Source organism: Lacerta agilis, chromosome 1 (assembly GCF_009819535.1).
Source record: "Lacerta agilis isolate rLacAgi1 chromosome 1, rLacAgi1.pri, whole genome shotgun sequence".
Taxonomy (NCBI): domain Eukaryota; kingdom Metazoa; phylum Chordata; class Lepidosauria; order Squamata; family Lacertidae; genus Lacerta; species Lacerta agilis.
Genome location: NC_046312.1, coordinates 7,853,472 through 7,874,631, shown reverse-complemented (window position 1 = coordinate 7,874,631; position 21,160 = coordinate 7,853,472). Strand labels below are relative to the sequence as shown.

The following is a 21,160-nucleotide window of genomic DNA, read 5'->3' as shown; positions in this document are numbered from 1 at the left end:
GTGCTGGAGTCTCCTTGGGGGAGGAGGGAATCCTGACCCAGATGGACCAGTGGTCTGACTCAGCAGCTTCCTATGTCCCTATGGTTGCCCTTTCCTACCCTTTTTGACTGGAACCGTGCATAGTGTCCAATGTGTGGTCGCACCATAGGTTTTCCGAAAGACATTACCATAGTAGCAGTTTCATTTTCAATCTCTTTCATAATTATTCCTAACATTAAATTTGCCCTTTTCACTGTTGCCGTACATTAAGTGGACATTTTAAGTGAACTATCCAGCACAATCCCAAGATCTCTTTCCTGGTCAGTCACTGCCAGTTCAAAACTCAAATGTGAAGTTAGAAAAATATCCCCCTCCCTATTGACGTTTTATTTACAGGCAATTGCATTTCCCATTTTAGTGCCCCTTCACCCAGTTTGTGGAGGCCCTTTTGGAGCAATCTGCAATCCTGCCTACATAATTTTTGCTCTGCAACATCAAAAAGCCACACATCCACACAGAAGGCCCTATTCCTGTTTCTATGATTTGCTTTAAACTGTTTTTAATACTGAGTTTTAAGTTAATGTCACCTGTCCTGGGTACTGATGATGAAGGGCGGGTAAGAAGTAGAATAAAAATAATAATATTAATATTAATACTCCTCCCCACTCCATTCCCAAATACGCTCTCAACCCAGGTGACCTATTTACTGAGCATCCATCCTGATGGGAATAGGCAAGATTCAGAGACACAGCATTTGATCAGCAGAGGAAGCTACTACTCACAAGCTGATGAATAATCAAATGATGAGCTATCAAGTCACGTTCATTGGAATGGATGCATCTTCGAATTTTGGTTTCTCATCTTTCCTATCTTTAATTTGCAAATGCGTGCTACTGGGCTAGAGAACCGTACTGCAGATTTTGCAGCCTGGCTGAGCTTTGGTTCATGTATCGTTTCAGAAAGCGTGAATCAGGTAGATTTGCCTGTAAATGTGAACTGAGTCAATTTCCCCCCCTGTCCCTGGCTACAGCTCATGAGCTGATGAATAATCAAATGATGAGCTATCAGGTACTATACATCAGGGATGCCAGACGTTTGCCAGCAGCAAATAAATTGGATGCTTTGGGAGTCAGTTCTGTGCTGTCTCATGCCAGTTCTTTTCCAACGCAGTGACAGAAGAGGTGGTCATTGTGCTCATTGCCTAGGGATGTAAGAAGGCATTGTTTTCCATCTTGCGCTATAGTCATCGCATGCACTGCTGTTTTCTTTCGGCTGCAGTTCATTTCCGCCCAAACCACTGTTATCTGTCTTTGCTTTGTATGAACCTTACACAATTTATTCCATAAATTACGTTGTCATTACGTTATTCATGGAATCATAGAATTGTAGAATTGGAAGGGAACCCAAGAGTCTGCAATGCAGGAATCTCAACTAAAGCATGTTCAACTTCTTTATAAATGACTTGGATTAAGGAATTGAGGGGACGCTCATCAAATTCACAGATGACACCAAACTCGGAGGGGTAGCTAATGCCGCAGAAGACAGAATCAGAATTCAAAATGACCATAACAGATTGGAGAACTGGGCGTAAACTAACAATGAATTTCAACAGGGACAAATGTAAGGTTCTGCACTTAGGCAGGAAGAATCAGATGCATAAATATAAGATGGGGGGCACCTGGCTTACTAGCAGTACATGCGGAAAGGATCTAGGGATCTTGGTGGACCACAAGCTTAACAAGAGTGAATAGTGTGATGCAGCAGCAAAAAAGCTAATGCTATTCTGCTCTGGTTCACCAGAAGCGGTTTTGTCATGCTAGCCACATGACCTGGAAGCTGTACGCCGGCTCCCTCGGCCAGTAATGCGAAATGAGCGCCACAACCCGAGTCGTCCGCGACTGGACCTAATGGTCAGGGGTCCCTTTACCTTTATTCTCGGCTGCATCAGCAGAAGTATAGTGTCCAGATCAAGGGAAGTAATAGCACCACTCTATCCTGCCTTAGTCAGACCACACTTGGAATACTATTTCTGTGCACCACAATTTAAGAAGGATGTTGACAAGCTGGAACGTGTGCAGAGGAGGGCAACCAAGATGATCAAGGGTCTGGAAACTAAGCATTACGAGGAGCGCTTGAAGGAGCTGGGTACGTTTAGCCTGGAAAGGAGGAGACAGGAGAGATATGATAGCCATCTTCAAAGGCTGTCACATGGGAGGCCTTGTGCCTTTCTGGCCACAGAAGGGACGAGAAGAGTAGGCAAGAATCATAGAATCATAGAGTTGGAAGAGACCACAAGGGCCATCCAGTCCAACCCCCTGCCAAGCAGGAAACACCATCAAGAGAATGAGTGGAGTGCCATATCAGGAAGGCCAATGGCTTGGAGCATCAAAAGGTATAAGGCCGTCTCCAAGTGAAGGCCTTGCGCATGCGTGAATAAGTTCTGTGTGTGAGCAGAGGCTTTTGTAGTCTACACCAGCACTGGTGAACCACTGGTGCTTATTTACTTATTTGTTAGTTCGTAAAATTTGATTGTAGAAAAACCGTCAAAGCGGATTACAAATTAATTAGGCCCACCAGCTCCCGTTGTTTGGCCTGCAAAGCCATTTTGGTCAAGCCACCCCCTCCAGCCCTTCGCCTGTCAGGTGTGGGGCAGGTAAAGATGTGACTGCGCCAAAAGGGAGGGGGTTGTATCTCCCTGTGTGCACAGAGTTTTGCAAGCACCAATAGCCATACTCTTTTCTAGATTTATTTTTCCTGAAGCAGCTGCTTGAAGTTGAACTGTCAGGTAGCCCAGGATTAGCTCTGAAAAGATTCTCAGTTATTCAGCCTAGCTGACTCAGGAGGATCTGGGGACGTCTGAAAGTGTCAGGAATCTGTTCTGCAGACTTGAAAGTCGCTCCTGTGGATGCAAAAATGTGAGCAGATGCACACGCGATTCTAAGCTGTCTGTATTAGCACAGCACATCTTTCTTTGTTATTTTAAAAAACTTATATAAATGTATGTGTAGGGCAAAGAGGTCTGCCAAAGATAACACACTTGGATTAAATGTAAGCCTGACGTCTGGACTTTTGGTCCCTCTTCATTCTGGGTGTCAATCTTGGGGGTGGGAGGGGAGAAGCAGACCATACAAGGCCCAGCAGTGGCAAGCAAGTTCTAAATTAATCAGCAGTTTGTGAAAATCTGCTCATCGTTTCTGTGCCAAAGTAGGACTTGATTATTCTAATTGCACACACTGTGTGCATGTATTTCAAATCTGGTCCTGGTTTCGGAAGCCAAGCTCTGGGAAACCTGGTCTTCAGAATTCATTCATCGCTAGCCAATTATCATCCGCCACGTTTTACGATTCAGCGTTTTCCCCTTGACAACGCAAGATCATAAAATCGCCTTAGAACTAATATGGTAACTGCAGCATATTCCTTATAGCCTGTATTTTATTGATTTGTTATATGCAGCCTTAAGACATTGCCCTTGGGCCAAAAAATCTCTCAGGGAGGCTTACAAAAATCAGCACTAAGGTGGTCCATGACCTCAGGCTGATAATTTAAAAAGACATGACACAGAAGGAAAAGGGAATGGGAGGGAGGAGGAAAAAGCAAGCTCAAGAAAAAGTTCCTAAAACCAGATGTTGGTGGTGGTAGCTCTAGGGCTGTCCTATCCTAGATATTTGTTGCTGTTTTAAAACTTCCTTGCACGCTGGGGCAAAACAACTTGATTTCAAATATACACTTCGAGGGTCTGAGCTGGTGGTGACTGACCAGGAATGAGACCTTGGGGTCATAGGAGATAGCTCCATGAAAACATTGACTGGGTGTGCAGCAGCTGCAAAAAGAAAAAAAGGGAGCAAATTCCATGTTGTGGATCAAGAAGAAAGGGATTGAAAATAAAACTTGTTGAGAAAACGACACCGTTACACAAATCTTTGGTGACTATGGAACTCACTGCCACAGTGGACGGCTTCAAAAGAGGATCAGGCAAATTCGTGGCAGAGAGGGCCATCAATGGATGCTAGTCCTCATGGCTATATTCTACCTCCCCAAGCCAGAGACAGCAATGCTTCTGAATAACAGTTGCTGGAAACCACAGCAGGGGAGAGGGCTCTTGTGGTTGAGTCTGGTTTGCGGTTTTCCCACAAGCATCCGGTCGGCCCCCGTGAGAACAGGATGCTGGACTAGATGGGCCATTGGCCTGATCCAACAGGGCTCGTCTTATTATATTCTGCAATGCAGAGCTGGAAGACAAAGCCCTTCAGGGTTTAATCATCGGTGGCGGGAAGCTCTCTGGGTGCTCCCTGGTGCGTTGATAGGAGTGTTTCCAAATACACAAGGGTGTCCTGATTTTAATTCGTTAAATGTTGGGGGGGGGGGCTGTAGCACTTTGGACGGAGCCCAGAACAAACTGGCAACCAGAGCTGCTTTTTATGTCTAGCAGTGCTAAGTATAGGACAAATTCTTGTGTCCCTCCAGGGCCTTCACTCAGTGGTTGCATGTGAAAGGTCCCCCGTTTCAATGCTCAGCCTCTCCAGGTGGAGCTGGGAGAGGCCCTTCTTTCCTGAGGTCCTAGAGAGCCACTGCCAGCCAGAGTAGACCGCATTGAGCTAGTTGGACCAGTGAACTCTACCACATAGGCAGGGCAAATCACACTGGTGTTGGTGCCCATAGGGAGCAGCGAGCAAATGTGGGTCGCAGCAACATGGGGAGACGTACCCACTGTGAAAAATATTCACATTTTTAAAAATGCAGTTATCTCTTAGCAAACAACCATTTTCACTAGGCAATGAGCGTCTCTTTCGAGATTTTAACCAAGGGAGCCGCACCCATTCGCCCAAACTCTTTGCAGGCAAGGCTTCCAAAGCCACAGTGCGAAAATGCGCCCTCCATACCTGCTTGACAGGCCGAGTTGGCTTTGAAATCTGGATACAAATTGTCATGGTTCACCGACGACCAATTATGTACCTTAGTTCAATTCCATGCCGCAATCCTAGTGCCGTAGGAGCAGAAATGGGCACGAATATTTCTGCCCGAGAAAAAGCTGCTTTCTAAGGTGCTTCGAGACCCGAAATGTTTTTTTGCCTGAACCGGGCAGGATGCGTCTCCTGCATTGCAGGGGGTTGGACTAGATGGCCCTTGAGATCCCTTCCAACTCTACAATTCTATGATTCTATATTTGAGAATACTGGATCTCACAGCAAGCAGGGGGCGGGAACCTAGGGTCACGTGCCACCCCGGGTGTGCCACGAAGTAGAACCTCAGCGTTTGTTATAGGATGGGAGGGTGCCACTGGAGGCCCTGGCGGGGGCCCAGCAATCACCTGACCCAGGGGCCCTTCAAACTTGGCACAGGGCTTCGCATGAGGCGGGCTTTTCTAACACAGCAACTGCCCTATTTATCCTAGTGTCTGTTCAAAGTAGTTTTTATACATTCAGTTGCACTTCTTCATTTTTGTTTGCATTTCGCCATTCTGCTTATTTCACATTGTGATTAATCTCAAGAGTTGGGGAAGTGTGTTATGGCAGACGAGTGAACGAATTAATGAGTTGGTTTCTTCTGATTTTGCTGCTGCTGCTGTTTTGCTGCACTTGGGGCTTTTCCAGGCGACCTGCTTATTGAGCGTTTGCTTTCACAAAGCTTATCTGGAGGGTCCTTCCAGGCGTCCCTTTTATCGTGCATCCGTGATGATTTGTTCTCGTTATGATAGTGGGGCAGATAGACACAATCCTGCTTTCAATTGCCTGTGGAAGTTTCAGGGTAGACATGCTGCTTTGTTTCCAGCCTGTGTATGTCCCACAGCTTCCTGCTGGAACCCTGTAATTTTTTACACCAGGAATGTTCCAGGGTGTATGTATGTTTTTCGTCCCACGTTTGTTGCACTATAGTACAAGGGTGTTCCCTCCAGATGGCAGCAATGCGGAAACATTGGGGAGGCATTGCAAAACAACTAATAAAGTGGGGTGATGTGTCCAGTATAAAATCTACCACTTGTGCACTACTGTTGCAGAAAAATCCTACCAAAAAGAACCCCACCAGGCTGGAAGGACGAGAGTCTTCATCGAGCATTTTTTGTTTGTTTGCAGGGACAGTAAATGCCAATGAGCATTCATCCTGCATTCGTACTAATTTGCTTGTGGGATGTTTGCAAATCTTCCTCAGTCGCTTATTCTGCACTCCCCAGTGCATTTTCCTTCAACTTTCCTAACCAGAAAAAAAGCCTGTTTCCTTTTTAAAGTGGATTTGTTGTGCTAGGGGAAAACAGTGCTTTAATCTAAAGGTAAAGGTAAAGGTAAAGGAGAGTTTGGATTTGGTATCCCGCTTTATCACTACCCGAAGGAGTCTCAAAGCGGCTAACATTCTCCTTTCCCTTCCTCCCCCCAACAAACACTCTGTGAGGTGAGTGGGGCTGAGAGACTTCAGAGAAGTGTGACTAGCCCAAGGTCACCCAGCAGCTGCATGTGGAGGAGCGGAGATGCGAACCCGGTTCCCCAGATTACAAGTCTACCGCTCTTAACCACTACACCACGCTGGGACCCCTGACAGTTAAGTCCAGTCATGAACAACTCTAGGGTTGCGGGGCTCATCTCGCTTTACTGGCTGGGGGAGCCGGCGTTTGTATGCAGACAGTTTTTCCGGGTCATGTGGCCAGCATGACTAAGCCGCTTCTGGCAAAACCAGAGCAGCGCATGGAAACGCCGTTTACCTTCCCGCCGGAGCGGTACCTATTTATCTACTTGCACTTTGACGTGCTTTTGAACTGCTAGGTTGGCAGGAGCCGGGACCGAGCAACGGGAGCTCACCTCGTCGCGGGGATTCGAACCCCCGACCTTCCGATCGGCAAGCCCTAGGCTCAGTGGTTTAGACCACAGCACCACCCACGTCCCTCAGTGCTTTAATCTGCACAAAGCTAAATCTGTGCCATGTGCTTGAATCTTTCCTGCAAAGGAATGCCAGTCTGGAGGCACCCATACACTCAACTTGAAGCTTGGTGCCATGTACACAGAGCAAAAAGCACCCAGCATTCACTCCCTACGTCACTGATAGCCTTTTTCTAATTTTGTTGTTGTTGTTGTTGTTGTTATTTCCACTACACACTGTCATTCTGCTTTGTGCCATACTAACAGGCCCCTGCTGCCAAGGAGATTACAGTCTAAAATAGACAATGAGAGAGGAGAGCGGTTGGGGTGGGGAAAGAAGATTTTGGGCAAATGCCCTTGCATCTACTCAGAGCTTCCTTAAAGTGGGGAATGAGGACTAAGGTTGTGATCCTAACCTCACCCGGGAGTAAGCCCAAGAACCTGCAGTGGCTTCTTGTTTATACACCTTTAGGCAGCAGACAAAAATGTTTCTCTTCAACCAGGCCTTTTGGCTGATTGACATCCGAAAAGCTCATACCAAGAAGAAACTTACGGTAGTTGGTCTCTAAGGTGCCACTGGAAGGATTTTTTTTATTTTTTATTTTCTTATAAAATGTGTTGGGGAGTGGGGGGAATTATTGGACTGTTCTTGGTTTTTGTGTGTGTGTTTTTTGGTTATGTACAGTGGTACCTTGAACGGAATCGCAGAAAAGGCAGGTTTGGATGAGCCATTTGATGGAAAGGAGAAACACAGCACTACTGACTCCTCCTGGACACAGCATTCAGAGCTCTCCCCCACCCAATCGACCCTGCCAAGGAGCTTGTATGGGGAGATGCCCCACAAACTGGAAGCTGGAAGATAGCTGTTGCAGCTCCCTTGGGGGGGGGGAAGGTTACCCCAAGACAGGTTCTCTACAATGCTTTGTCCCTACCTTCTGTCACATCGCTTCCCAAAGTCTGCATTTTCCGCATGGCCTTTGGCTTATCCCAGCTCTTGAATTCCCCACAGTGCTTCCAACATAGCATTGCTCTGGAGCATTGTCAGAAACAGAGATGGCAAGTTATAGTCACCCAGGACTGCTTGGAGACTGTTTCTGCTTCCAAGTGACCGCACCAAGGCCGGCCAACAGAAAAGATAGCCCCTCTCCTTCTCCAGTGTCCCCTCAGGCCTCAAGAAGGCCTGGGATTCTTGGACTCTACCTGAGGGCAAAGGTTGTAGCTCAGTGGTAGCACATCTGTCTTGCATCGAGAAGGTCCCAGGTTCAATCCCTGGCATCTCCAGGTAGGAATTGGGAGACACTGCCAGTGCAGAGCCTCTGCCAGTTAGTGTGATCCGGAAACTACAATTGTTCCAGAATGCGGCAGCTAGACTGGCGCCTGGGAGTGGATGGCGAGACCATATAACACTGGTCCTGAAAGACCTACATTGGCTCCCAGTACATTTCCGAGCACAATTCACAATGTTGGTACTGACCTTTAAAGCCCTAAACGGCCTCGGCCCAGTATACCTGAAGGAGTGTCTCCACCCACATCATCCAACCCCGACACTAAAGTCCAGCTTCAAGGGTTTTCTGGTGGTTCCCTCACTGCGAGAAGTGAAGTTACAGGGAACCAGGCAGAGGGCCTTCTCGGTAGTGGCACCCACTCTGTGGAATGCCCTCCCATCAGATGCCAAGGAAGTAAGGAACTATCTGACCTTTAGAAGACATCTGAAGGCAACCCTGTTTAGGGAAGTTTTTAATGTTTGATGTTTTGTCGTGTTTTTAATGTTCTGTTGGGAGCTGCCCAGAGTGCCTGGGGAAACCCAGCCAAATTGGCAGGGTATAAATAACAAATTATTATTATTATTATTATTATTATTATTATTATTATTAGGCCATATCAAGCTAGTGGGAACAATGGTTTGACTTGGTATAAGGCAACTTCCTATGTTCCAATGATATCTCAGTTCCCCAGTGAAGATGCCTCTGGGGGAGCTTCTAGTTTAGAAGGGGAACCTTGCTCTTCTACCCAATCACAGAAGGGGATGGGGAAAGCCAGATGTTACATATGGGTACACAGATTGCCACCCTTGTATTAGGTGGCATGGAAGAAATCTCCATGTCAGATAAGGTCCTGTGAAGTGGTCCTGAAACCCAACAGTCTAGCTAACCTCTGGAGCACACTGCCGGTGCCTAACACGAGACAGATGTGAGCTGTGGCTGTGTGGGTGATTCTGGGTGAACCTGTCGATTTCTGTCGGTGTCTCACTTTTCCATTCTTAAGCTTGGCTTTACACATTTCTGCATCAGGTTGTGATTTCATTCGAAAAAGTCCTCAAAAATTACTTAGCGCCATAGTGCAGACCTTTCCTTATACGTACGTTTGTGTGCAATTTTGCCTGCTGTTCAGATTTTTTTGCAGGCTATTTCCCCAATGGAATGCATTTTATACGCTGTTTTTTTTCTTAATATGTGCATTTTTGCACACATTACTTGGTGTTGCAAAATTCAGAATAGTGCAAATTTCGAACCACGGCCCTGTGTTTTGCTTTGCATATTGATTCAAAAAGTGAGAATTAGCTACGTTTGCATGGAAAACCAAACCTCTGTTCACCTCCGTGCCTAGTTGTGTGTGAGGTCTGTTGGATGGTGGCAGTGTGTTGATTTTGCTGGTTTTACATACATATCCCCAGTATGGATTATGCTGGAAGGGTGCCAGTGAGCATGGCAAATGCAGCCTAAGACTCTCTGGCATGCACAGATAAGCACAATTTGTGATCTAGTGCTGGATCTTGATCTCTGCTCCCTACCCTGCCATTCAGTGGTGGTGTTGGCATATATATCTGGGAAAGCAGGATTAGGAGGGACAAGGTGGGCTGGAGAGGACAGGCAGAATCGGCAGCCTTTGCCATACAAATCCCAAGAAAAACACTGGATTTCTTGAAATTATCAAGAAATTTCTGGAAGAGGATGAGTGTCTGCTGGCTGTAAACACATAGCAAGCCACACCCTTATTCTCTCTCTCCCTCTCTCTCCCTCTCCCCCTCCCCACCATTTCTCCCTCTCTCTCCCCCTTTCCTCATCCACACCCAATTTGTTTTTGTTCCTTCGCTGTCAGCTTTGGTTAACCGTTCCGCCAGCTTAACATCATTAAGCGTATCCTCTTACAAAAAAATAAAATAAAAATAAATCACCATCATTACTATTGCTTGCAAAGCAACTGCAGCGTCTTTTCCTCCTCCCCTCCCCCCTATTTTTAATTTTTTTTATTTTACAAAAGAGACTGGTCCCCAGGGCAATCGCAGCATCCTTTTTGCTGATTTGCTGCAGTGGCGACTGCAGCGCTTACACTGCGCCCTCCCCCCATCTTCCTCTGTTCTGCTTAACAGCATCCCTCCGTAGCCAGTGCAAGAGGAGGGGGGGAAGAGAGAGAGAGAGAGAGAGAGAGAGAGAGAGAGAGAGAGAGAGAGAGAGAAGCAGCGGCAGCAGCAGCAGCAGCCGTGCCGAAACCCACTCACCTCTTCCTGCCTTGGAATGCTTGAGTGGTAGGAAAAGGCAGCGCCTGACTCTGAGCCGAAGGAAAGGTACCCAGCCGTTCCCTTCCTCTCCCCTAGCAAGATGCAAGCCAGCGCCGATTCTACGAAGATGGAATGCCTCTGGAGCAATTGGAAAGGCCAGGGTATATTTTTTACACAATTCTTCCGCTCTGGTTCTTTATCGTCTCCTTTGCATGCTCGGAAAGGATTGCATGGGGGAGACTCGTCACGGAGAGTATGAGTGTGTTTTGCATCCTGTTATTATCACTACGGCTGCTGCCTTACCATCAGCATCTCTCCAGGGCCCTTGCATGCTTTTAATGTTTTCTACACATTTCTGTTCGGAATTGCTGCTCTCTTGAGAACAGAAACAAGAGAGGCATCCCAGGTTGCTGGTGGTCTTTTAACAGGGTCTTTTATTCCCCACTCCCATGTGTTTCCATTATTATTATTATTATTATTATTATTATTATTATTATTATTATTATTATTAAAATGCAACATCGTCTTCTTGCTGAGAAGGTTCGCCTTGCCTATTGCTGGGTTTTGAGCACGGCTGCCCTTAAATTAGCGCGATCGCTCAGCCAAGTGCTTGGGAGAGGAGATCAGGAACCTGGGTGGGGGGGTGTTTCTGTCTCCGGTTTCGGCTGCTCTGTGGCGGTTGTGTTTTGGAAAGAGCTTAGTGCATCGGTTTTGTTTTGCTTTTGTCAAGGGACACACCCATTGTGAAAGCTCTGGTGAGACCATTGCAACTCGGGCGGCAGTTGAACTTGGTGCTGGAAGCCCATTTCTCAAGCCATCTTACCGCCTTTTCCTATCACCTAACTTTGGTTTTTCCCACAGCCAAGGATTTGGGCTTTTCGAAATCTCAGTGTGCCGCTGAAATAAACCATTACCTGTTTTTTTTATTTATTTAAAGCCCATCACGTTCCCAAAATAGTTCACGGTCATGGTCATCTGTTGAGGAAAGGAAGGCAAACCCTTCCGTCACAAGAGATTTATTTTGAACGCTGTCCCACTGGGTGTGGCAACCTACCTTCTCCTTGCCTTAACACTGCTTTTCAGCCATTTTTATGCAGACTTTGCGGCTCTTTGCAACCTTCCTTTGTTGTGGTGGGAGAAACAACTGTGTTTCCCTACGCAGCGATCTGTTACGCATTTTACCAACCTTTTGTCCTGTCACCTTATTTCATTTTGAAGTGCTCCTTCGTTTTGCCAAGGCAGATCTTGTCCATCAGTGTAGAAACAGCATTGTTTGTGTTCCCCTGGAGTGTGGGGTTTACATTCAAGCTGTGTCTAACTGAAAGGGCCTGTCTGTGTGTGTACGTGTGTCTATTCAGATGTAATTTCAGAACACCGCAAAAAACAAACAAACCACAGATCGCCTTGTTAACTCAAATGTGATTTGACAGTCCTTTGTTGAATTGGGATGTTGTTGTTTTGACGAATGAGATATGAATAGGGTGTGTTGAAATTGAAATTCCTTAATGGAAGCTGGCTCAAAGATTCCAAATGGGTTTTTCAAAACGATGCTTCTATATAGAATGTAAAATAGATGTTCCTACCGTTTATCAAATGGTCTATAGTATCATCTGATCTTGTAAAAAGATTTGAAGGCTAGGATTTGGAAAAGACAGGTGTGTTTGCAGGAATGAAATCACCCCATTATTATTGTTATGATGACGACGATGATGAATTGTAAGATAGAAGATTCCAGCCACTAACTTTTTTGGGGGAAAGACGTGTTTGCTAAGTGAAGCTGTTGAATTAACCTTCACATGACACAATGCTGTGCATATCTGTTCAGAAGTAAGCCCTGTTGAAGTCAATGAGGTTTACTCCCACGTAAGTGTATAGGATTCCAGTCTTAAAGTCAAATTTGTGGGTTGTTTGTAGAAAACATATCTCTTTTTTTTAAAAAAAAAAAAATTTTTTTTACCGCTATAGATGTCATATGGTGTCATTTATTTCCACCTCATCTGTTTTGAAATCAATAACAAATATTGCTTAAAATAGACTGGAACGCCACAGCCCATGTTGCAATAGAAATCTACAGAGCTGGAACAAATCCTCAGCATTTGCAGGTAGGGCAAGTGTAAAAAATTATTTCTGAATAAGCCATGTAATCTGCAGGTGTAACACTCTAAAAGCCATTTTAGTAAGTGGTTATATTGGAGGGGGGAATAGCTCACCATTGGGGGGGGGAGGAAAAAAAAAAGAAATTTTGATTTCCTAAGAAAGTCTAGACATTTTCCCTTATCTTTGGTCACTTAATAGAAATGTGCAAAAATCATAGAGGGAATTAGACACGGATACAGGGATTAGATTAAAAGGGAAATAGGATGGTGGCTTGAGAGGTGGATGAATATATGGACTGAGCAAAAAATATTGTGGGTTTAAAAATGACCAGCAGACTAGGCTTATCAATCATAACAGCATTTTCGTATGCAAAGGTTTCAGGCAAAAGCTGATCAACTAAACTAGCTTTGGAATGCCCAGCCTTAGCACATGCTTTTTGTAAACATCATGTGGTGATTGAAATTGGCTGAAGAACACCATGGCAGAAATCTACAGTGAGCTTCAAAATTCAGGGGGGGGGGGGTTTAGAGGGCTGTTTCACCTATTCCCACAGAAACAAATCTGAGTTTCTTCTTCCACCCACCATTCTTCTTCATTTCATTTCTATACTGATTTATATTTTTAAGAAAAATACATTAAAGCGGTGTACAACCTACATTAAAACCTCAAATAGAGCGATCCAGAATAAAACATCCCCGAAGAAAGTCAGATATAAAGCAACTTAATTACCAGGAAAGCAACTTAAAACTAAAATATTATCTTGAAGATTTCAAAACGTTACAAAGGAGGTCAACAACAGAATGCACATTAACGCAGCAACAGCAATAGATAGGTCCTTTGCTTATGATAATATGTTATTCTCTTGCTAATTATCCTGTTTTAAACGTGCATATTATATTTGACCTTAGCAATGTTTTCTTTCAAAATGCTTAAGATATATTTTTTTTTCTTTGTTAACTTTGCTGCCAATCCTGCCAATGGCGGCTGGCGGCTGTGGAAGCTCAGGCTCAGTGACCTGGGTCTGCACTAGAAGGCAGCCAAGATGGTCTCTGGCCTCTTCAGCAGCCTTGGGTTTTGTAGCTGGAGTCAGTCCGGACCCCACACTACCAGGCCAGGTGGGGGGGGGGAAGGCCTATAAGTCAGGGAGCAGGTCTTCCAGGGCTCACAGCCAAGATGGTTTGCCGTAAAAGCACACCTCAAAAGGGGGCCAATCCTGGCTTTTTTTTGCAGTGTACCTATTTGATAACATGATTTGCAATACCTTGCAGAGCAATTCATAAGTTACATTTACCTAAAAAATATAATGTGCAGAGAGGCTTATGTTTTTACCTTTGTCAAGTTATGATGCTCCATTTCCTCACTCTGCAAACCAGATTTCTTCTGGTGGGTTTGTGGTCATGGAGCAGAGATGGGTAACCTGAGGCTATAGAAGGGGGAGAGAGTCGATTCACCTTGCAATCTTACCTAATTCACAATTTTTGAAGCAATACGAGATACAAAGCACAGCCACGGTTCTTTTTTCCGCCCTGAATCATTGCAGTGTGGTTCTCCAGCTAAGTAATAGGGGAGGTTGTGCATAAACATGCACATATCTGTGAAAAAAAGCATGCAATACTGCATTATATTAGGGCAAATTTGCATACGAACATGCGCAGAGGAGAAATTCACATTGAAATGCTGATGGATCTTCACAAGGGCATTTTTCAAACAAGATTCGCAAACTGATGTGGAAATGTGGAGAACAGACCTGAAGGTTGGAAAAATGAGAAGCTGAAAGTGACAGCTCCGCTCGTCCCTACCTGTGGCCCTCCAGATGTTCTTGGTTCTCCCATGAGCACCACAAAACATGTTCTGTAGGGAGCGGCAGTTCAGAAAGAGATGGAGGGCACCAGATTCCTCACACCTGGTCTGTATTAATATTACTGGTGGGGATCCAGCAACAACTGGAGGACCATGTGTTCCCCATCCCTGTCTTGCATAAACATAAAAAGGTATAGGTACCCCTGACCATTAGGTCCAGTCGTGGACGACTCTGGGGTTGCGGTGCTCATCTTGCTTTACTAGCCGAGGGAGCTTCCGGGTCATGTGGCCAGCATGACTAAGCCACTTCTGGCGAACCAGAGCAGCGCACGGAAACACCGTTTACCTTCCCTCCGGAGCGGTACCTATTTATCTACTTGCACTTTGACGTGCTTTCGAAGTGCTAGGTTGGAAGGAGCAGGTACCGAACCAGGAAGTAACACGTTCCGTTATTTCCAGGTTTGGTGCGTTCGTAACCCGTGTTGTATGCACCCTGAAACATTCGTAACAAGAGGTACGACTGTATTGCAATTTTAGGAGGAGGAGGAGGAGGAGGAGTTTGGATTTGATATCCCGCTTTATCACTACTCAAAGGAGTCTCAAAGCGGCTAACAATCTCCTTTCCCTTCCTCCCCCACAACAAGCACTCTGTGAGGTGAGTGGGGCTGTGAGACTTCAGAGAAGTGTGACTAGCCCAAGGTCACCCAGCAGCTGCATGTGGAGGAGCGGAGACGCGAACCCGGTTCACCAGATTACGAGTCTACCGCTCTTAACCACTACACCACACTGGCTCTCAAAATTTTATGTTGTGAACTGCCCTGAGATCTACGGATGAAAGGCTGTATACAAGTGACGAGATGCGCAGAAGCGCCGAATCGCATCGCGCACATGTGCAGATGCAGCGCTTCAGGTTACGTGCGTCACGGGTTACGAACGGGGCTCTGGAACGGATCCCGTTCATAACCAGTGGTACCACTGTATTAAAAAACACAAAATAAATAATAAAAATAATATGAAAACAAATACAATCTCTCTGGAAGCACTGTCTCTATGATACTATTTGTGTATAATATTGAGCTTTTACAGAAAGATTCAATGCTAAATACCGTATTTATGTGAATCTAATGCGCACCTCGATTTTCAAAACCTTGAAACCAACAAAGTACTTGCTGGTGCCATCAAATCTAATGTGCACCCTCATTTTCACGATGTAATTTGGCCAAAAAAGGTGTACATTACATTCAAGTAAATATGATAAATGTGTTTGTGGTTGCTGTCCATAGAATCATAGAATCGTAGAGTTTGAAGGAACCCCGGGGGGTCCTCTAGTCCAAATCGCCTGCCATGGAGGAATTGCAACTAAAGCACCCATGAGAGATGGCCTTCCAACCTCTGCTTAAAAACCTCCAAGGAAGCAGAGTCCACAACCTCCTGAAGAAGACTGTTCTGCTGCTGAACAGCTCTTACTGTCAGGAAGCTCTTCCTGGTGTTTATTCAGAATCTCCTTTCTTGTGACTTGAATCCATGAGAAAAGCTGAAGTTTGTGGTTGGCTGTCCTATCTCCTCTCAGTCTCCTCTTTTCCTGGCTAAATTCCTTACCCAACTCCCTCAACCGTTCTTGATAAGGCTTGGTTTCCAGACCCTTGATCATCTTGGTCACCCTCCTCTGCACATGTTCCAGTTTGTCAATAGCCTTCTTAAATTGTGGCACCCGGAACTGGACACAGTATTCGAAGTTTGATCTGACCACGACAGAATAGAGTGGTACTATTTATTTCCCTAAACCAGGACACTATACTTACGTTGATGCAACCTAGAATAGCTTTCGCTTTTTTTGCTGCTGCATCACACTGTTGACTCATGTTAAGCTAGTGGTCTATTATGACCCCTACTTTCTTTTCACATGTACTACTGGCAAGCCAGGTGTCCCCCGTCTTATATTTGTGCAGCTGGTTCTTCCTGCCTATGTGCAGAACCTTACATTTTGTTACCTTATTATTAGTACATTGCTCCTCTGCCTCGTGGGCTGTTTTGCCAGAACTTTCCAGCACAGTCTTCTCGGTTTGTAGCAGCTCTGCTTCTGTGCCCTGTGTTTGGCCCTGTGTCTAGGCCCTCTGTGAAATTTCTGCTGTGCCTCAAACTAACCTCCCGTTTCTAAGTAGAAAAGTCTGCCATTTTCTCCATTCCTCCCTAGAGGTATCCATCTATAGATGGGTTAAGTTCCATTTTTCCTAGCTTGTTGAGAGAGGTTGTTAAAATGTAGGTGTATTAACTCACCCTCCTTGAGAAATAGGAAGCCGCTTTTTAGAAAAGATAAAACGACCATTGTTAAAACTCCCCTACTTAGTTCAAGCTCCAACTCAAACTGTGGTTTTGGTTAACCACAGTTGAAGAGCACACACCATGGTTTGACCTTCCTGCTGTACATTAGGCAGAACAGGGTTTTGTTCGTTTGCTATCATTTTCCTTCGGCTCAGCACTCAGGTTCATAAGTTCAGCCTTGTCTCCTTGGTGCAACTGCAGCCTCTTAAGGCAGAACAATTCCCCATCTCCATGACACAACAGCCACATGAAGAGAAGCCATAGTTCTGTGGCTTCCTAATGGTTTGTGGATTCAGAAATAGCAGCAAATCCCACTTAGCTGGGTTTGAAAACCAGCTGCAAACCATGGTTTAATTTCTTGGATGGCAGCTCTCCCAAGCCATGGTGTATATACAGTGGTACCTAGGTTTACGAACTTAATCCATTCTGGAAGTCCGTTCTTAAACTGAAACCGTTCTTAAACCGAGGCACACTTTCCCTAATGAGGCCTCCCACCGCTGGTGCCCTTCCACCGTTCGGATTCCGTTCTTAGACCAAGGTAAAGTTCGCAAACCGGGACACTACTTCCGGTTTTGCGGAGTTCGTAAACCGAATAGTTCATAAACAGGGCTGTTGTGTGGCTATGCCCCTCCCCTCCCCGTAAATAATGACACAGACACATTATGTATATTTAATGGGCGTTAAGGCCACAACTTTATTGGTTACGGATGTTGAGTGGTATTGGCTTAGGCATTGGACTCTAGCAGCTATATCCAACCCCAATCCGCGTGTTGGAGCCAGTGAAGGGTTAACCGCCAGTAAGGAACCCCAATGATGAACATCACCCAGGATTCCCCCTGTGATCACCGTTAGGGGCGTGCCATAGGCCCTCAGCTCCCCGGGCTTCGGACAAACCGGGACACTACTTTCGGTTTTGCGGAGTTCATAAACCGAATAGTTCGTAAACAGGGCTGTCCTTAAACCGAGGTACCACTGCATGTGGATGTAGATTCAAGCATAACTCCAAACTATGGTTTTAGAAGCCATAGTTTGGCATGATGTCTAAATGTGCCCTAGGAGGGAGGGGCAGCAGTTGTATATTGTATTCTTTCTCCAAAATACAGTGAAACTCTTTGTAGTAGACTTTGGGATCCAACCCATTGCCTTTCTTAGAGCACCAGGTTTTTTTGTGCTTGTGGTGTGTTTAAAATGGCCGATTCTGCATCGGAATGATTAACAATTCCCCATTTTAGCTGAAGGATTGTGGGTACTGTAGAAATCAGACTTTCTTCCGAAGTATATAGTATGGCGCCTGGTACCTGATAATATGATGATCCTTCACCTCATGTGTTGCAAGAGGTTGGACAAGATCAGGGTGAGGAAGGTGATTTGGTTATATAGCCCCATCAATGTACATATCAATAGCAGAAAGCAAACGGGCAGGTCTCTGCCCCATGGAGCTTACAGTGCAAATTATGCCAATGAAGGTTGGGGTTGGGGTGGGGAAAACAACAACAGTGTTGACTATGTGTCAGTACCGATACAGGTACTTTAAAATGTTTTTTCCCCCCAGGTGTCAGAATCTCCTGTGAGGAAAATCAGTTCTGGCACCACAACACTGGTCTAAAACAAGCCTTTTTGCTATTGCTAAGGCCTTGACCTGCACAGCACATGTACGGAAAACCCTGATGGATGAGTCAAAGGGTCTGTCTGATCCTGAATCTTATTTCCAAGAGTGCTGTGAAGCAAAGCGCTTGAAGGCAGCACAGGAGGTGATATTCATATATATATATATATATATATATATATATATATATATATACACACACACTGCCTCCCAAAATGGTTCATTTAGCAATCACAGCTTATGTCAGAGGTGGGGGACCTCAGGGTCAGGGGCAAAATGCAGCCCTGTGGTCCTCTCTGTCTGACTTGTGGGATGCTCTAAGGCCACGCCCCTTCTCCCCAAGGCACTTGCCTCTGGCCCCACCCATCACTACTGCCATGTGCCCATCACATGGTTGCTCAGAAGGGAGTGAAGCTCTTGGGCTGAAAAGCGTTCCCACCCCTGGCTTATGCTCACCCCTTGCCTTTCCCTGCTAGACTAATTGCAGCCCTTAAGAGTCGTCAACAGGTTTTCCACACTTATCAGCCAATCCCCCATTCCCACCACCCTTCTGAGTAATACCCCTCCCCACTCCCTCACTATATTTAAGGATCTGGTGACTTCTGTTTCAGTGTATCTGAAGAAGTGTGCATGCACACGAAAGCTCATACCAAGAACAAACTTAGTTGCTCCCTAAGGTGCTACTGGAAAGAATTTTCTGTTTTGTTTCGACTATGGCAGACCAACATGGCTACCCACCTGTAACTGGCTTATGCTGTGTCATTTTAGGGAAAGGAAACTTTATTTTTCCACATTTCTTCAGTGAGGGGTCTTAAAAATACACTTTTTGGGGGTGTGAGGAATGAAAATCTGTTATTTTTGTGATTGGGCTTGATAAGTCTACGCTTGATATTTTTAATTTTACCTTCTGAAAATGATAAATAATGATGAATAATAGTAATAGTAATATGATAATATAACTGCAAGTTTTTTTAAGGATTTCTATGCAATTTTACATACATTTGTTGCATTAATTTAACCGAAATATCTTTTGAATTGCCAAGTCATGTTGCAACTTTTTAGCACCCCTCATTTTTGGAATTTGAAAGCTGAAAAATTTCACACACACCCTATGTTGAGGGCCATTGATACACCTGTTCATTTATGTAATCCTCATTTAAGGTCTTGTAATACAGTGCCCATTGCCCCAATGTGTGGCAGCAAATTTCATAGGTCAATTAGCATTTGGAGAGGAAGGTGCCGTCTTCTGCCATGTCCTGACTCTACTACCAGTCTACACCACTGGATGAGTCTCAATTTATACTCCTACAAAAAAGGTAGAAAATCTTCTCTCTATCTACCTTCTCCAGACCCTGAATAATTTTATAAACCTCCCTCATAAGCCTTCCCTTCGCCAGCCTTTTCATCCATTTCAAAAGTCCTAAATGCTTTAGCCTGTCCTCACAGATAAATTTATCCAATCCCCTTATCATTTTCTTCACCACTTTCTCTATGGTGCCGTTTTCAAGATTGAGTGACTAAGAACAATGCATAATGTTGCAAACATAGCTATGGTGATAACCTTTATGGAGAAAAGGTAAAGGGACCCCTGACAGTTAAGTCCAGTCGCAAACGACTCAGGGGTTGCGGCGCTCATCTTGCTTTACTGGCCGAGGGAGCTGGCGTTTGTCCGCCTCCGCAGACAGGGAAGTAATAGTACCACTATATTCTGCTCTGGTCAGACCTCACCTGGAATACTGTGTCCAGTTCTGGGCACCAGAGTTCAAGAAGGATAGGTCTGACAAGCTGGAACGTGTCCAGAGGAGGGCAACCAAAATGGTCAAAGGCCTGGAAACGATGCCTTATGAGGAACGGCTTAGGGAGCTGGGTATGTTTAGCCTGGAGAAGAGAAGGTTAAGGGGTGATATGATAGCCATGTTCAAATATATAAAAGGATGTCATATAGAGGAGGGTGAAAGGTTGTTTTCTGCTGCTCCAGAGAAGCGGACACGGGGCAATGGATTCAAACTACAAGAAAGAAGATTCCACCTAAACATTAGGAAGAACTTCCTGACAGTGAGAGCTGTTCAGCAGTGGAATTTGCTACCAAGGAGTGTGGTGGAGTCTCCTTCTTTGGAGGTCTTTAAGCAGAGGCTTGACAGCCATCTGTCAGGAATGCTTTGATGGTGTTTCCTGCTTGGCAGGGGGTTGGACTGGATGGCCCTTGTGGTCTCTTCCAACTCTATGATTCTATGACAGTTTTTCTGGGTCATGTGGCCAGCATGACTAAGCGACTTCTGGTGAAGCCAGAGCAATGCACAGAAATGCCGTTTACCTTCCCGCCGGAGCGGTACCTATTTATCTACTTGCACTGCGTGCTTTTGAACTCCTAGGTAGACAGGAACTGGGACAGAGCAACGGGAGCTCACCCCATCGCGGGGATTCGAACCGCCGACCTTCCGATCGGCAAGTCTAAGCGGCATAGTGGTTTAAACCACAGTGCCACCCACATCAAACCTTTATGATACCTGCAGTTTTAATGTACATTCTTTTCCTAACAAGCCATAGCATAGAATTGGACTTTTGTGCAGTTGTCTCTTGTTAACGTTGGTGTTCTCGTTGAACTAGTTGTGGAACACACCACATATTTATAGCACATGTCTACCAGAATATCCCTACGTTGATGCTAAATGAATGCCAAAGGGTTGGTGAAGTGGTACCTCTCTTTGCAGAAGCCATGCTGCTTCTTTCACAGCAAGGCTTGTTCTTCTTTCGTTAGAGACATGTTTAATTAGAGAAAAATCATTACTGGCATTTGTTAACGATTGGAAATTTCTCATGGACTATGTGTGAAAGAGAAAATGAACTTGTAATAGCGGGAATTGAAGATTGAAAAAATACTTGTTTATAGAAGATAGAATGGTTGGATTTTAAGGAATGAATATTATATATAGCTGCAGGACAAAGAGCTGAAAGTCCCTTTGCTTTTTTCTATCTTTAGCTTATTCCTTCTTTCCCTTTTCTCTCCCTCCC

General features: G+C 45.2%; 1 protein-coding gene across 2 annotated transcripts in view; it reads left to right on the top strand.

Annotated features, from left to right (window-relative positions):
- The first annotated feature begins 10,270 nt into the window (after nucleotides 1-10,270).
- Nucleotides 10,271-21,160, top strand: part of LOC117059932 (reticulon-1-A) — a 29,713-nt gene continuing 18,823 nt past the window's right edge. Inside the window, exon 1 of one of the 2 annotated variants that reach the window (XM_033172011.1) lies at nucleotides 10,271-10,484. In XM_033172011.1, coding sequence (XP_033027902.1) covers nucleotides 10,424-10,484 — 61 coding nt within the window. In that variant the 5' untranslated portion in view covers nucleotides 10,271-10,423. The remainder of the gene's footprint in view (nucleotides 10,485-21,160) is intronic. The other variant, XM_033171925.1, reaches the window with a different exon arrangement.